This window comes from Nelusetta ayraudi, unplaced genomic scaffold (genome assembly GCF_046127955.1).
Source record: "Nelusetta ayraudi isolate G7.1 ecotype Tasmania unplaced genomic scaffold, CSIRO-AGI_Nayr_v1 ptg000052l, whole genome shotgun sequence".
In the NCBI taxonomy this organism is placed as follows: domain Eukaryota; kingdom Metazoa; phylum Chordata; class Actinopteri; order Tetraodontiformes; family Monacanthidae; genus Nelusetta; species Nelusetta ayraudi.
Genome location: NW_027466102.1, coordinates 8,122,414 through 8,139,971, shown reverse-complemented (window position 1 = coordinate 8,139,971; position 17,558 = coordinate 8,122,414). Strand labels below are relative to the sequence as shown.

General features: G+C 43.8%; 1 protein-coding gene across 1 annotated transcript in view; it reads left to right on the top strand.

Moving 5' to 3' along the window:
- The window catches only part of ppp2r5a (protein phosphatase 2, regulatory subunit B', alpha isoform), a 30,928-nt gene that overhangs the window by 5,088 nt on the left and 8,282 nt on the right, over positions 1-17,558 (top strand). Inside the window, exons 2-4 of the mRNA XM_076037592.1 lie at positions 9,807-10,003; positions 14,674-14,775; positions 14,883-14,975. Of these exons, the coding sequence (XP_075893707.1) occupies positions 9,807-10,003; positions 14,674-14,775; positions 14,883-14,975 (392 nt within the window). The remainder of the gene's footprint in view (positions 1-9,806; positions 10,004-14,673; positions 14,776-14,882; positions 14,976-17,558) is intronic.

The following is a 17,558-nucleotide window of genomic DNA, read 5'->3' as shown; positions in this document are numbered from 1 at the left end:
TTTTAATCCGGCCTGCCTAACTTGAAGAAATGATATCAATAGTCAGTAAATCAGAAAATAGCTGTATTTCATCCATTTATTTTAGTGTTTTGAGAGTCATTTCGATAAAGAGCTAAACATGTTTTGTTGTTACGCTTTTGTTCACTTTCAGTTGACATTAAACCACATGTTTACTACATATCCCATGATATATTTCCTTCTCCTATAAGGTGGGTCACCAAAACACTCCATCCATCTGCTCCTCCTCCAGCCCCCTCCGTCACATTTTACAACCCATTGTGGCCCCATGAGTCAGAAAGTTTGCCCCAACCGGGTCCGAGCCAGTTTCGAAACAGCTTGGTCCTGCCTCGTGCCCGCGTCCGTGCGGAACCTGCTGTCCTCTGCGTCGGTCCGCCCCATCGATTGTTTGGCCGCGCGGCCTGTTTCCACCCTCTCTGCCAGCAGCCAGCCAATCAATAGATTGCTTTCTGCAAAAAGCCGAACAAAGATTTTGTGATGCAACGCGGTGACGCCCGTCACGGTGTCGGGAGTTCGCGGTCTCCCCGCCGGTGGTTACGTGCCCCGATCAGAAGAGGCCGCCTCAACCGGTTCGGTTTGAGTGTGGTTGTTGTTTTTTTTCCAAGCTAAAAGTGTGCGTTTGTATGGCCTTGAAATCAGGTTGGAACATTTTTCTGGTTTTCTCTTCCTGCTTTAGCATGATGCGTCTTGTTCGTGGTTCACTCAAGAGTTTCTCAACTGATTTCTTCAAGTTATTCGTTTTTCTCCTCAGCACTTCTTGCTTAGATTGCCTTAAGCGTTCAAATGACCTCAGAATTTTTTATTTTTTTATTTTTTTATTTTCTTACTCCACCTTTTAAAATTTGACTCCAGTGCGAACTGGTCACCGCCCCGACGACCCGCATGATTGAACGGCTTCATGTCACATGCAGCTCTTTGTGTACAGACGTAAACAGGACATGGGGGCCCCGTAGATGTCGGCATGTGCAATTTGATTATGATAGGACTTTGTGGAAGTGGAATGAATGAACAAAATGAGATTTTTGTGAACAGTGAATCCAAGCAATTGTGGAGGCATGGCTGGTTCTCCGTGATAAGAGCTGCTTTTAGCCGTACTTGTTTGAGTTTTTGATTCCCGCCTGTGCAAAGTTCCCCCTGAACACCGATCCAGATTGACTTGGAGGTCACATGGAATTCGGTCGCAGGTCACATGACTCGTCCAGACCGAGGTTGCGCGTCAAAAAATCACATCTGTGTTTGGAGCTGCGCATGAAAGTGATATGAATTCGGTTTAAAAAGACAAGTCATTCGCTGCTGTTCACACGACCGAAACAAACCGTATCCGGGTCACACCAGGCAATATTGACATTTAGATTCTTGGCTCCCCATAGCACGAGTTAGTTAGATTTAGTTACGGCTTCGTCTTTTTCAGCAGCCAAAGTTACAGTGAGGCTTTTCCGGTGAGAAAACTCGGATGGCGCGCAGGTAGAACCAAGAATGTGCTGAGCGTCGGCTCCACCGCACTTTCTCACCCAGATCACCTGACACGAGGCTTTTTTTTTCACCAACCGCAACACGTTCTCAGATTTCAAAGAGAGGCGTGCAAATAAAACGCTTCCAAAAACAGAAATAACTCAGCTTGAGTCTCTTCTAGAGACGCTTGTTGCTGACTTTTTTGAGTCCCAAGACACGAACGGCACGTTTGACACTGTTTGAAGATTTAACCACATACTTTTCCTATTTCAGTGCAGCGTGTGGCTCTCTGCTGCGCTCTTAAATACCACACGGCCTCAGATATTGACACCAAGCATGATTCGGCTATCCAATAAAATCAACTAAAAACCCATTAAATGTGCGTTTGACACATTTTTTACCTGCGACCTGCCTCAACCCCCACGTGTCGACCGCGTGCCGCTCCTGCGCGGAGCTCAGGAAGCGCTAATTACCTGCGCTCGGATAAACGCTGGCGCAGAAAAAACAAAAGGCAGCAGAGTCGGCTCAGGCAGACAACTCAAATCCCGGTCAGGTGATCACCGCTCACATGGGGCTCTTTATCTGATTGGGGCGGGCTCTTTAAACCTCTCAGCTTACCTGATTACTCCAAATTCCTGCCACCCTGCATGTGCCCGTCAGGCTTCAGCCATATAAAGTTTTACGGCCTCAGCATCCACCTGTGGACTCTGTTCCTTTCCTGCGTTTCATTCCCTGTAAAATCTGTTTGGCAGCACATTTATTTCTCGGACCAAAATAGATCCTTGTTTTTTTTTACAGGGCACGAATAAATTCCGACGGCAACATTTTGCAGCTGATGAATAAATGAAGGCTTTATTTCAAACATATGAGTAAGAAAAAAAATATATAAAGAAGTAACAAAAAGAACAAATGAAAACACTTACTTGACAATGGGGATGTTAACAATTAGTCGATTAAATTCAGTTAACATTTTTAACACGTGTGGTATATATCGTTATAACAGTGTAGTAGCAGGAAAGAGCAATTCACCTGTAGATACTGTGATGGTCATAATATACCGAGAACAAAAATTACTTTTCATTGTGAATTTTAGGTTCTCAGGAAAAAAAATCACTGCTTATCAGTTAATCGGTAATCGATCGATAAGGTCAATCAACTAACGATTAATGAATTAATTGATCATTTGTATCCCGACTTGGACACGTCGGGAAGAGAGTAAGAAGAAGCATTCACTTTTTTTAATCCTACCCCTTGTTCACTTAGTGATCACCATTCATTTCATATACATATACATTTCATTTATTTCTTCTCAAACCATTAACAGATGCCAAATATGAGAAAATAAATAAAATAAATAACTATCTAAATATGTGTAAACCCTTGTGCTCCACCCACCCTTCTTCTTTCATGTACCCGGTCAATACCCCATTTTTGTAACACTCGTTGAACAAACTCATGCTCATAAATAGTTTATTTGTGTTCTCACTATTCCGTAGACATTAAATCTAAGAAATTTCAAACTCCCTCGTCAAGGTCTGCATTTATTTTGCCAGCATAATTGTTTTCCCTCATGTCCACTCCAAGCAAAGGCGGTGGGCGAGTCCATGGTATACACGTGGCGCTTATCTCGCCCAACCAGTTGAGCAGCTGCAGTGTGACCTTGTCGTCATCACGTCTGTTATGCATTAATGGACACGTTTGTCCTGTATGGCGCTCTGTCGGGCGTCGAGCAGGGCAAATGGCGAAATGCTCTACGCGCTCCTCCAGAAAGATGCGGTTTCAGTTTGGCAACAGCGGGGACCAACAAAGTTAACGTAGCATTGCACGAACAATTCTATTTCCATGGCGTTTAACAGGAAAGCGAGGTGAATCAGCACGCGGTGATTTGAAGATCTTTTGCTGAGCTTTTAAAAACATTCCTTAAAAAAAGAATATATAATATGTTAAATTGTTTATATGTATATATGATTTTTTAGTAAAGATCTGCATTGATTAAAAAAATATATATATATATTTTTACTTCTGATTTACAATCTGAAATATTTTATCTTTTTTAATGTATTTATTTTCTCATATCTGTGATGTGCAAACAAAGTGGCTCATTGCCTTCTGAAAGGCCAGAACCACGTAGCGTGACTTTAACAGGCCTTTTTAGTTGACAGCGAGCTGTCGGTATGACTTGGATCCAACACATTCCCAGACAGTTAGAATTTTTATCTCGGTGCTGGTGTGCGATTGCAGGGACGCTCTGACAGACATGGCCAAAGGTAGCGGCACTTCTCTCCCTGGATGGTGGCTGAACACGACATTCAACAGTCGATAGCTGAACCGAAGACTGAGTCAAAGAGTATTCTGGCTTATTTTGTGTTTAATTTATTCACTACTTTTATAGTGTATGTATGTATGTATATATAAATGATGTATGTATATATATGTATATATATATATATATATATGTGTATATATTTATATGTATATGTGTATATATATGTGTGTATGTGTATATATATGTGTATATATATGTGTGTATGTGTATATATATATATGTATAGATATGTGTGTATATACAGTGTGTGTGTGTGTGTGTGTGTGTGTGTGTGTGTGTGTGTGTGTGTGTGTGTGTGTATACACACACACACACACACACACACACACACACACATATATATATATATATATATATATATATATATATATATATATATATATATATATATATATATAGATATATTTATACATATATATATATATATATATATATATATATATATATATATATGTGTGTGTGTATGTATATGTATATACAGACATATATGTATATATGTCTGTATATATATAGTCTATCTATCTTGTACATATACATATATTTACACACACACACACACACATATATACAGTACAGTATATATGTGTGTGTGTGTGTATGTATATATATATATGTATATGTATGTATGTATGTATGTATGTATGTACAGTACAGTACATACATATATATTTCCATAGCCCCTCTCTGCAAATGCACTGACTGACATTCAAGTCCCTCATGGTGCCAGAGTGAGATTTCCTCTTGTTGCTCCGTAAACACGCAGTCAGCTCGGCTCTTAACTGTTCAGTCAGAGAAAGTGCAGCACTAATCCGTCGCTGTTCTCCAGTCACCTGACCTGCATACTTTGCTCCTTTTTTTTGTTTTCGGTCTCTTTCCGCCCAGCTACGTTTCTTAGAAGTGTTGACCGACGCCGAGAGGGGCGTGGGCGGGTCGGATGCAGCCTCGGTGTAGTAGAGCCGCTGACCGACCGGACCTGTGGTGCGATTATAAATATGTTTGTCGTGCGTTCACCTGTGCAGAGGGTCAAGACCCGACGCTGTTTCCACCACCATGGTTTTTATTTGGTGTGTTCACACCGCAAGACTGTCCCCCCCCCCCACCAAAGCATCAGCGGCTCAGAAGAGCTGAGCAGAACTGAAACCAAGACTCGGAACAAGCTTCTTTCAAGTTCAATCAAACAAGCAAGACTGACTCGTATAAAATATTTGGAATGATTAACAAAATGTTTCGATGAAGATGTAAACTGATCAGTTTGAAAATACCGATATTATGATACTTTCAAGTTTGGTCATTTTAACTGTAACTGCACATTGAACCTCACATTTTTTTTTATTTGTTTATGACATGACTGCATCATAATCTCTTAAAAGAAAAATAATTTTTATACAACATAGTTTTGAAACTTCCTTCTCATGGACACACAAGCCAGACGCGCAAAATCAAATTTTTGTGGATTTTCAAGCGTTTACCCCCCCCAAAAAAAGCCTTTTAAATAACGCTAACGAAACGCTACGCAAACATTGTTTTTGTGCCAATTTGATCGTCCCCTGCTCGCCCGTCATGTTTTTCCTGCTCTAACATGTTGTATAGTCTGCATTTTACAGCTGTTCACACATTAGATGTGCTGCTTTGTGCAAATTATTGAAAAAAAAAACAACAAAACACATATTTTCGGAGTGCTGACTGGGCCTGAGTGTTTTCGCACAGACTACCACGACGACACGCTGTGAGAAAACCGCCCTCTTCTATTTTTACACATCAAGGTTAAATTTCCCTTTTTTCACTCGTCGTCCGATCGCAGTCCCATCTCCCCAGCAACGGAGGCCGAGGCGCTCGGTGTGTGGCTCTCCGTCCCAAGCGTCGTTCGACAAACGAGATGTAAATTATCTGAGAGAAAACATGAAAGTGTCCCGCAAAACTGAAACTTTGCTTCTCCGATGAGATGCAACATTTTTTTTTTTTTTAAAAGAGTCCAACTTGTGCAATGAGATTTTCAAACGTGCTGATAAGTATCTTTAGACATTTCATCACAAGTATTGCAAGGCTGTTGAAATCTAACTAGAATATGCTGCGATCATTTGTGCTGTTTTTTTTTTATGCGGCTACCGGGCTGGTTGGTCCTCACTTGCCAGGAAACTCTGCCGGGGACCTTTTGACCCTTTTTCTTGAGTCCCTTTCCTACGCTGTGTTTGCAATGGTTGACCTCATATTTCCTGTCCTGATGTCACAGGAACTGGATCGGTTGCGAGTTACGCAGTGTTTGTTCCCCTGACCTGCAGTTCGCAGTTCAAAAAACATACTATACTTTAACTTAACTTAACTTTGACTTAACGGTTTAATAACAACTAAAGTCCCTCTGTTTTTCCTTCCTGCTGCAATATGGACTCACAACCAGATAACAACCCTGTCTAGTATACATTGTTAAAAAAAAAAAAAAAAAAGATACCTGTGGCATGTCATGTGTTTAAATATGAGATTTCTCTCCCAATGCTGTACCATTAGTAAATTCCATCGTCCTCGTTTTGTGGTCATTAACATTTTCTGCCTCAGCAAGATGACAAATACCTTGAGCGCCACACATCCCTCAGCCTGACAGTCATGCCGCCTGCTATTTCTTTTTATTTATTTCTCTTTTTCCAGTGGTAACCACGGTCATCATGTTCCCACTTGCTGTACACTGAAAAAAATAGGGCCGCCACCTCATGAAACCCTGGAAGCTTCGCGGCCGAGTGGCTCTTGTGCAACATTTGGTCCGCACGTGGCTGCAGTTGCCAACATCTGGAGTCTGGTGGCGGGAATTGGAGAGCAGATGAGCGGCGGCTGTGTTTTTTTGTTTCTTTGCCCTCAAGTGTTTCACTGTACAGCTGAAACATTAGCAAGCGGGCCTTTTAGACGCGGTAGACGTTGTGCCATGTGATCGTCATTCAAAAGCTGTAATTGATCGTTTGTTGTCACTCTCAGCAGATGAATAAATAGACACGAAACACCATTTGTGATTTGCTGAAGGTGACAGCCTAATCGGGGTCTCCTTTTTAACCCTGCAAGCTATGCGGGGCGGAAGACTGGCGCTTACAAAGCATTTTTCCCTCAGTCCAGATGACGTCCAATTATAGTCGATCTTAAATGTTCCAAGTTGACAAGAAAAAATGTCTTTGCATCTGCCATGTCAACGTCGAGCTCTCCCGGTTGCGCCCTCATGTCACAGGACGCACCAGTGTTGGTCAGTTCTGAGATATTCATTCCACTTATATAGAGTATAACAGAATGCACAACACTCTCATTGTGTGTCCCAGCTGTAATTTATCTGTCTGAGGGTTTACAAGACAGATAATGTTCAGGTATGAGAACACATAGAGACTTTCCACCGGGCAGAAAATATCTATACAATCTGCTTCAGTTCAGTGGCAAAATGATTTAACAAAGTGCAGCTTCGCTGTCGAAGATTAAGCCAAGTACGAGTTGTGAACCCTGACCTTAGCTGTGTTTCCTCAAAATGCAAAGTATGAGCGAATGATTCGCTGCTTGTCAAAGTAGGTTTGGTCGAAGGAAAAGACAGAATTTTTTAGTGATCCAAGAGAAAGAGAAAAAAATATAACAACCAATCTTGACAGCAAACAAACGTAAACAAGCTAAAGCTAACGGAGTTCTTGTAAATCTCGCGGGACGAGATTTTACGAAGATTTCTGAAATGTTGCTCATATTTTGCATAAAACTGTCATGGAAACGTTGCCCGTGTTGTTCGGTAGGCCGGTCGACCAGATTTCCTCCTCGAGGCATCAACTCTGCCAACTTGCGGCTTCTGAAATAAAAAAGGAGGTGGAATCCTTCTGTGATTTGATACTTCGGAAAACTGGCATCAGGTGCGCGATACGACGTGGCGCGGCTGCGTTGGGATATCGGGTTTTTCCTCACATCCGGAGCCAAAGATCTGACTCGCGACGCTCACAATTTTTCCACAGGCGTGACAGTGTTCTTGAAAGTCTCGGAGGGGTGGGGGGGCGCTGACCACCGTGCACAACTTGCGATAACGATGTTAAGATGTGTTTGCGGTGTCGTAGTTGAGACGAAGATCGAGGCCGAGACGAGACCTTGACTGTGCACATCGAAGAGAAATAGAACAAATGTATCTTTTTTTTTCGTTCAAGTTTGCTTCTACAGATCAGTACCTTGACTCCTACATACTGTGGAACAGCAGCTTTTCTTTTCAGCGAGGCATCTTTTTAACACTTTGCAGCTTTGACAGCTGTTTTTTTCTACTCATCTCACTCACTAATGGTGGTTGTGAAAGACCTCAAAGTTCTGCACGGCTCCAGGGACGAGGTGGTGAAACAAACCAACAACAACAAAAAAAAAAATCTTTTTCTGTTATTATCGTGTTATTACCAGTCTTGATCGAAAATCCCTAGTCCGTCCAGTCCAAAACCGCGAAAGTGAGACCGAGAACCTCAAAAAGTGATCTCGAGACCAAGACCGATCTGGAGTACTACAACACCATGTCTTGTTGGCTATATCTTGAAGTCACTTCGAAAAAACGTAAAAATAAAAGCGCCTTCGCTTGGATTCCCGTGTATTTCTCTTTCTTTTTTTTTATCGCTATTGCCAAAAACATAAATCTTACACGGGTAAAGACATTCGCAAGCACCGTCCCTGTCAACGAGTGTCATGGGTAGCGTCACCATTAGCCTGACCTGCTGCCCTTTCCGCGGGTTCGTCTGCTGGTGTGGGGCGTCGAGAGGCAGAGCCGCCCGACACCTCGGCCGCCCCGCGTCCCGCCGAGGCGGCGTGTCGACGGCGTCTTTGGACGGCCGCCAGACGCTGTTTATAGCTCGGGCCGGGGGCGGTGGGGGGGGGGGGGGGGGGGGGGTCAAGTTTGACAGCTCCAATAACCCCTGAACGTACTCGCCATCTAATCCATAAAAGGCTTTACAGTCGGAGTGCGGAGCGTCGTCGGCTTTGCCTCTGGCTGGCAAAATAAATCACCGTTGTGTCTCCTGGCCTCTGCGTGTAGTTTATTACACGCGATAAGCTCCCCTCAGGGTGACATTTGAAGAGTTCCTTCTCGTTATTTCTCACTTTTTTTTTTCCATATCTCGTTTTTCTCTGTGGTTATTCTTGCCACTTTCCACACATGCACAAACACACACGCGCACCAAAAAAAAAAAAAAAAAATCTCTTTATTGTGGTTCTAACCTGATTTGCTGTCTGGGTGCTGCATGGCTGTCTAGTCCTGTTACATGGCGCTTGAGATATTCTCACAACCTGAGGCCAATGCCTTTGATAGCATAGAATTGCAGGCCTTTATTGATCCCACGTTTTGGGAAATTTGAATAATTACGGCAACAACAAAAAAAAAAAAATAGTGCGAAGAAAAGAAAAAATTATGTTAATTAAAAAAGAAATAAAGAAAAAAGTAAGAAGGAAAAACAAGTATATTTACATTTATCTACATACTGCTGACATAAAAATACATGCTTTATTCCACCTTTATAAAAATATAAAGTGATTAACTTTTTGATTTCATTGTTTTAGAAGTGCAAAGAAATCCTCCCGCATGCGTTCTCGTGCCCGGCATCAAAGCAGAAAGAAGACTGGCGTGAGCTTTGCAACTTCCGCCGTTCACTCGCAAGTAGCGCAAGTGGTCGGAATAATTAAAATGTTGTTCCACGGGCTTTATTCCGCTGTTGTGCATCAGCAGATAAGCCTTTTGATCGCCCATTCTATTTTTAAACTGGCTTTTTGCGGCGTGCGCGAGTCGACGCGAGTCGGATGGAAAAAATGCCGAGCGGTCGGGGGGAGAAGGAACAGAGCGCCGAGTCGGTCTTCACTCCCCTCCTGAGATACTCCCAGTGGGAGACGGCTTCCTATTTGTGAAACTGTCCTTTTTCGGGGGGTGGGGGGGTGGAAATGGGTAAAAATAACAAAAGCAAGAAATCGTCCCAGCGTTGCCCGGCGTGGTTACGTGGACGGATGTGTTCGGGTTGCTCATCGAAGCGGCATTGTCTCGTTGCAGATGCGCCCAGCGCCGAGAAGCCGGAGCTCTTCACCCAGAAGCTCCAGCAGTGCTGCATGCTCTTCGACTTCCTGGACACGGTCACCGACCTCAAGAGCAAGGAGATCAAGCGGGCCACGCTCAACGAGCTGGTGGACTACGTCTCCACCAACAGGGGGGTGCTGGTGGAGGCCGCCTACCCCGAGATCACCGATATGGTGAGGACGCACACACGCAACACACAAATCAGACGAGCCGAGAGGCCCAGATTCTTTGATCGCTCCCTTTTTTTTTTTTTTTTTATTGTGCAAGAGGATTATATGTTATATACAGCTATAAGAGCAAAAAAAAAAAAAATATATATATATATATATATATAATTTATGCATTTTTTTTTTGCTCTTATAGCTGTTGTTTGTCACGACGGCCACCAGAGCGGCGCCAAGTGCCGCGGAACCCGAGCGCAGTTTGAGGTGTTCACCGTCCGCCGTCGGGCTGCCTTTTAGCGGCTTTAGCGCGTGACCACCTGACAAACCGACTGACTGACTGCGTCCACGCCTCGAGCTGGTCGCCCAATGAAACACCTACTAGGCAAAGAGACCTCTCGCCGCACTCGTTCGGGCCCTTTGTCCTCTCTTCGTTACCCCCCCTCCCCAAAATCCCCCCTCCAGCTTTTTTTTGTTTTTGCCAGATTCTGAGAAACAGGACTCCTCTGTGGCTATTTTAGACAGCAGGCCTCATGAGACGCTTATTAATAACATCCATACACTTGTTTTTTTTTTTTTTTTTTATAAAAACATTCATGCCTCCCTCTTTTTAAAGGTCCAGCATTTACATTTTTTTTTTAAGGAAGACGGCACCTAACAAGCACCTATTCTAGTACAGCCAAATTGTACACACTGGACCTTTAAGCAGAATAGGTCCCTCTTATAATCCTGGTTTTGTGACCTTTTCATCAGCTGTTCGTATCGTCAATTTTTTTGAGGACGATCAAAACAACCACCCATCGTTGGGAAACATGCATGCAGTGGATCCACTCCTCCCCGCTCCAGCATCTTTAGCCGGCACGCTATAGATTTTGCGTGGACGCTGCTGACGCCCACACGCTCGCAACGACTCAGCGTTTAGAACACGGCGGACGGATGTGGCTGTGAGTCACTGCAGGCAGGAGATTATCATGGAGGGGGTAGGAGGAGGTGAGGTGGGGGCGGGGGGGAGGGGGAGCGCATCCACGACCAGGTCAAGGAGTCTTCCAGATTAATATCCCCGTAATCCAGGCTGTGCAACGATCGGCAGATTGGCCTCGCTTTGCTTCTCGCCTTTCATGTATTTTCAGTATTTTATTGAACCTTTACTTACCCAGGCTAGCAGTTAGGAACAGGTTCCTATTAACAAATAGACCGGAAGCGGCGCCAGCGGCGGTCCAACGTCTGCGCTCGCTCGAACGCCCCGCGGACGCTCCCCCCTCCAACCAAAGCCGAGGCAGGCGTCCGCGCTCGGCCCGGGGCGGCGCAGATGTCTAATTACAGTGATAAAGAGACGGCACGGCCCATTAGGGGGGTGCAAACCGCTCATTTCACGCCACGGCGAACTTCGCAGGTCGGCCGAGTGACGCCACGTGGTCGCGCGGCGAGCCCGGCAGTTTTCGCGGGTGACGTGGAAGCGCGGTTGTCTCCGGCGTTCGCACCCACGTTGAGGAGATCTCCCATCGTGCTGAAGCCCTCGTCTTTAAAGTGCTGTCAGTGTGATTTTTACTGCTTTATTGTAGATTTCAGCCCTTTTCAGTGTACAGTGTTGCTATTGTGCCCTTTGTGACATCACAAAGGTCTGGTTTCCACCGTTTAGGCAGCAAAAGTGAAGGAAACGTGGAACGTGAACGTTGCACTAAAACATGACCTTTACTGAGCGAGTTGTATAATGAGTCCTGAGATGGGTCGTCATGATAATGATGATGATGATGATGATCATCATCATCATCATCATCATCATAGTAATAAAATACTAATAACACCAATCATAATATAGCTGCCACCACCACCACCACCAGATGATGCGTATTTCTAGTTGAATTTCCCAGTGATCGGCCTCTGCAGTGCAACTCCAGGTTGCCAGGTTACCTCTCGTGCCGTCACAATGCTGTTTTCCCAGGATCACCTTGAGGCAAATTCTTCAAAAGATTGCTGCTTCTTTTTTTTCTCCCCCCAGAGTTCGTCATCCATTCTGTTTTTATTACGCACTTGATTTTGCAAATGTCATTTTCCCCAAATATAAAAGTCCAAATGAGAAGATGGAAATAAAACAAGATGCGAGGCGGTGTTCGCTGATTAGATTTTCAAATTTGATGGGACGATTTGATTTATTTGATTTCTTTCCGCTTGTTTTGCACTAAAGGTTTGGCGCTGTGCTGATCACAAGGTCCTTGGTTTGATGAATATTCCCCCTGAGATGATCTTTCTTGCGTCATGTTGCAAATGTTCCCGTGTGGCTTGTGATGATGTTGCAGTTGTAGTTGTGATTTCCTTTTCCCCTGCAAACTTTTCAATGTAGTGGCGAAGACGCACTGCCAGTCAGAGTGACTGGAGACATCGTTCATGTGTACACTTCCTGCGCGCCTTGCCTCTCAGAATTGCTTACATTGAATCCAAATCTGTGCGCTTTTGCTGGTGGGATTTAAACAGAGGGCTAAATATGCAACTTTCTGGATGATGATATATAGTTTGGACTAGGGATGTTAACAATTAGGCGATGATCGATTAATTGTTGATAAAGAATTTAATCAATTAAATTAGATTAAATTAAATTAGTCACAATTAATTTAACTTTTTTTTACACGGGTAGTTAATATCAACACAACAGTGTAGATACTGTGATGGTCATAATATACCTGGAACAAGTTACTTTTTAACTATAACTTTAAAAAAAATTGTTGAAATGTGACCCACATTTAAAGTCAGAGGATAAATATTTAGGATGTTTATGCCGTTCTCTCATGTAAAGATGGGTCACATTGGACCCTCAAAATTATACAAGGGTTAAATAATGAGTTCCTAACACATTTTTCATTGTGCAATTTAGGTTCCCAAGAAAAATGGCTGCTTATCAATTAATCGTTAATCGATCGACTAACGATTAATGAATTAATTGATTATTTGCATCCCTAGTATGGACAACTGAACGTGCGAGGCTGTTCCCTCTGGAAATCTATTACATGTGGATGTCTAAACTGTGCGTTTTGTTGGCATTTACACACTCCCGTGGTACATCACACGTTCTAAATAGTCACTTGTGTGTTTCCAAATGCAGCATGTTAGAATTAAATAAATCAGGGGGGGAAAAAATCACTCTTTTCCCCTCAGATGCTAACTTTGAAATCAAACATCCAGCGGAAGCGACCGTTGTGATGACTTTACAGCTCACAGGTGCTTACAAGACTCTTGAAAATTGTAGAAATGAAAGGTTTTGCTTTGCGTTGGACAGACCAAAAAAGCTATTCAATATTCTGTGTGGAGGAGTTAAAAGAAAAAGTAAAGACTTTAAACAATATATTAAAAAAAAACAACCATTAGGAAATAAATAAATAAACATTTACCCATTAGTAAAATTTAAAATATATATATATATATTTATATATATATATATATATATATATATATATATATATATATATATATATATATGTGTGTGTATATATATATATATGTGTGTGTATATATATATATATGTGTGTGTATATATATATATATGTGTGTATGTATATATATATATATGTATATATATATATATATATATATATATGTATATATATGTATGTATATATATATATATATATATATATATATGTATATATGTATGTATATATATATATATATATATATATGTATGTATGTATGTATGTATGTATATATGTATGTATATATATATATATATATATATATATACATATATATATATATATACATATATGACATGAAAGGACCTGATGTATTGCAGGTGTGCTTCTCCATGACAGTGTGCGCTGGGCGCATCATGCTGCTTTTCCCGCTCCGCCGCCGCTTCGTCTGTCACACTCAAATTTACCGACGGCTAAAAATAGAGAGAGAGAGAGGGAGAGAGAGAGAGGCGGCTGTGGCCCGTCTACAGCGATTGTCCACGCTACAGAATTTTGATAGGTGTGTGTGGGTGTGTGAGTGAGTGCAGCAGGGTTTCATCCTCCTGTCGAGCCGTGGCGCCATTTTTAAGCACACACACACACACACACACACACACATAGAATCAGGCGTCGTCGATTTTTGTCGGCCGAATGGTTGAGCCGCAGATTCTCACCCGCGCCGACTTCCTGCGAGCATCTGCCTCACTCGTTCCCGTCATGTTATACCTTCCTTGCTTTTCCACCCACGCGCATTGAACGTCTGACCGCAGCTGCTCGTCGCATCAGGCGGCTCTCCCAGACACCCGAAACTTCGGACGAATGTTTTCCCAAGGTTTTTGCTGCGTTTCCGCGCCCGCTCGCAATAATATACAGGCAGAGTGCGACCGGAGAAAGACAGAGAGAGAGAGAGAGAGAGAGAGAAATTACATTAGCATTTGATGAATAATGCAGCGAGCTGCCCGTCTTGTTCGCAAATGTAGTGGGAGCGGCTGAGCGCCGAGCCCGAGGCGAAATGTTTTCGCCGAAAGTATTTCAACGTCGCAGGGGCTGTTGATTCACGAGTCATTAGCGGCGTGAGAGTGGTCCTCTTTTCTTTCTTTCTTTGCACCTGTGTCCCTTCAGTGATGTCTTGAGTTCTCACTGTTGTCAATGTTAACCGTCTGTGCATGTGAAAAGATCTATATTTACGCAGATTATGGTTCTTTTTTGTGTATTGAAAAATTGTTCCCTCTCCTACAGATCAGCACCAACATATTCAGGACCCTCCCACCGAGTGAAAACCAGGATTTTGACCCCGAGGAGGACGAACCCACTCTCGAGGCCTCCTGGCCTCACATCCAGGTCAGTGTTCAGCACTTGGTTTCGGTTTGTGCGGCGCCTCTTCGCTGCCGAGGCAGGGTTTTGTTTTTTTCATTTGGAATAATTTCCTCCCTTTTTCGGTCTTGCAGCTCGTATACGAGTTTTTCCTGCGCTTCCTGGAGAATCCCGACTTTCAGCCCAGCATTGCAAAGCGCTACATCGATCAGAAGTTTGTCCTGCAGGTGAGTGGCACCGCTCAAACATCGCATCAGGGATCTGATGTTAAATGTGTCTGCAGCCTCAAACATTTCCCCACAGCTGTCAACGGCGGCACTCGAGCCAATGAATGGAAATAGAAAATGTATCGATATTGGACATAGCAGCGACCGCTAAAAAAAGAAATCATCAAAAAAAGGAAAAAGTAGATCTTTCTCGATCTAAAATATTGATTTAAAAATTGTTTTCAGCACCTTTGGTAGTGGCTGTTGTTTGCCATCATCTTGCTCTGAGCCATAGATGTTTTATCAGGCTGCAATGCATCATTATTTCTCATTGAAACAGCACTAAAAATGATTCAATGACCTGGCTTAACAGAAGAAACAACAACAAGATCCCTCCGAGTTTCACAGTCTTTATCTCCTGCTTCCGTTCGGTGACGAGTCTTTCTGGACTAAAGTCTTTTCCCCACAAAGAAAATCCTCCAGTGTTTGTTCCTTCTTTTTTTTTAGCCGCCACCACCGCTGTCTGTCTGCCCGTGTCAGCCGCGCTAATCTCCCGTGCGGCGGTTTCGCCCCACGGTTGCTTCCTCGATTCTTTGCCGCCTCGTGCGGTTTTAAAGTGCAGGTTTGCGGCGACTGCTTCCTGCTTTTCGCCCGGATTTAACGGGCCTCTGGTTAGTTGTGGAATCCCGAGACTGTCTGAGAATGTCTTGGAGCTCGCCGAGGCGGGTAAAAGACTCGAGTGGAGTTCTTATTCTTGCGTCACAGGAATCGCGAGAAGTTCGAAGATCCACGTCTAAAAAGCGAAGCGTCGTCGGTTTGCTCTTCCGCAAATCCAACCGAGCGACAACGCCTGAGAATCCAACCGGTGCCGTAACCTGCTCTGGCTCTGGCAGTCGACCATCATCTCTTGTTCTCAAGCTGCCGGCGCAGCTGCCAGAGGGGGGAACCACACGGTCGGGGAATGTCGGCATGGCCACATCCGAGGTGCCTGGACCGGGCCGACTTTCCATGATGTGAGCGTGTCGTAGGGGAGCTTTAAATAGCCGCGTGTGGTTTACTTTCCAGGTTTGAGGGGGAAAAGGGCCGAGGCCGGAGCCCCACGGAGGGTCTGCAGTGATAAAAGCTGGTGGGGTGAGTCAAGGGATCTGCAGGAAGGGTCGATCATTGCGCCTTAGCGACTCCTCCAAGATCCCACATTCACCGTGGAGGGAGACGTCGGAGCTCCAAAAGCTGCCTGGACAAACTTGGGCGGCTAGAACTTGAGGCCTGCTCAAAGACAAAAGACAGACAGCTGGCATTGTTTATCACTGCCTCATTGTCAGACCTATAAAAGTTATCACAGTCTGTACCTAAGTAAAAGTTATGGATTCCTGTGTAAAATACAGTCGTAGAAGTACACACTCAACTCCTTTACTCAAGTAAAAGTAAGTAAGTACAGATTCTGAAATGTACTCGTGTAGAAAAGTTTTGAAAAAAATGGCTCCAGTCAGTCATTACAGGATGTTTACGCTTTTAGTAACGATAACCAACGTCATTTTCTACATGTTTGTTTTTCTCTATACTGGAAACAGTGACTGAACGGGTGAAATAACCTGCATCTAAAAGGAGGTTCCACTTTTATATTAAACGACACAACAGCATAGTTCAAATAGGGCCACTTCCTTCAAGCAGTGAAAACAACAATAATAAAGATGTTAAACGAATGGCTTTGAACAGCAGAATTGATATCTTTTTAACACAAAAACAACAAGCATGTTTTTCCCCAATGTAAGAAGAAGAAAGTAGGGACATTTGTGTCCAAATGTACGGAGTGAAAGTGAAAGTGGTCAGAAAAAGAACTGCTCAAATAAAGTAGAGACAACGGAAAACTCTACTTCAGTACAGTAACAAAGTATCCCGACGCCTGTGATTGCACATGTAAAAACAAGCTCTTCCCTCCTGGATCTTCACCAGTGTTGCATAATGCAGTTGCTTCCAAAAAAGAAAAAAAGTCATCATGAGAAAACGGCCATATGCAGAGCAGAGACGCTGTCGACGCTGACCTTGACGCGCGCGTTGTTATTTCATAGGTCGGAGATCGCGGCGTAAGAGTAAAAACAGCTAAAAGATTGCACTTACCCCACGAGAGCAGCGTCTCCTTTGTCTTGATGCGGGCCGTCTGCTTCTCCTCACTGAATGGGGGTCAGTGTGGCGTGTTTAGACCCCGGGGGGGGGGGATAGTGCGCGGCGTTTTCAGTCCAAGAGGTGATTCAGAGGGAAGCCCGACTGCTGCCGTTTTGGACGGCCGCATAGTATTCTTTCAAGCCCAGATCTGGCATTAGGGACGGCGACTTGCAGGCTCGCTCGCAGAATCAGTCAGCGAAGCGCCGCGCTGGAGGTGAGACACGACCACAATTGATGAGACAGTCAGAACGGACGCGTTTTTATTCGAGATCACCGTGGACCAACGAGGTGATGTGGCTCCGGCTCTATTTTCTGATGCCACTCTGGAAGATTCCAAGGACTTCCCTTGTTGGAATAATCTGCAGAGACTTTAAGTCCACTCGCTCCTGCTCTTATAAGGACATTGAATCGTGCGCTTGGCAATCTGACATTCCGATATAT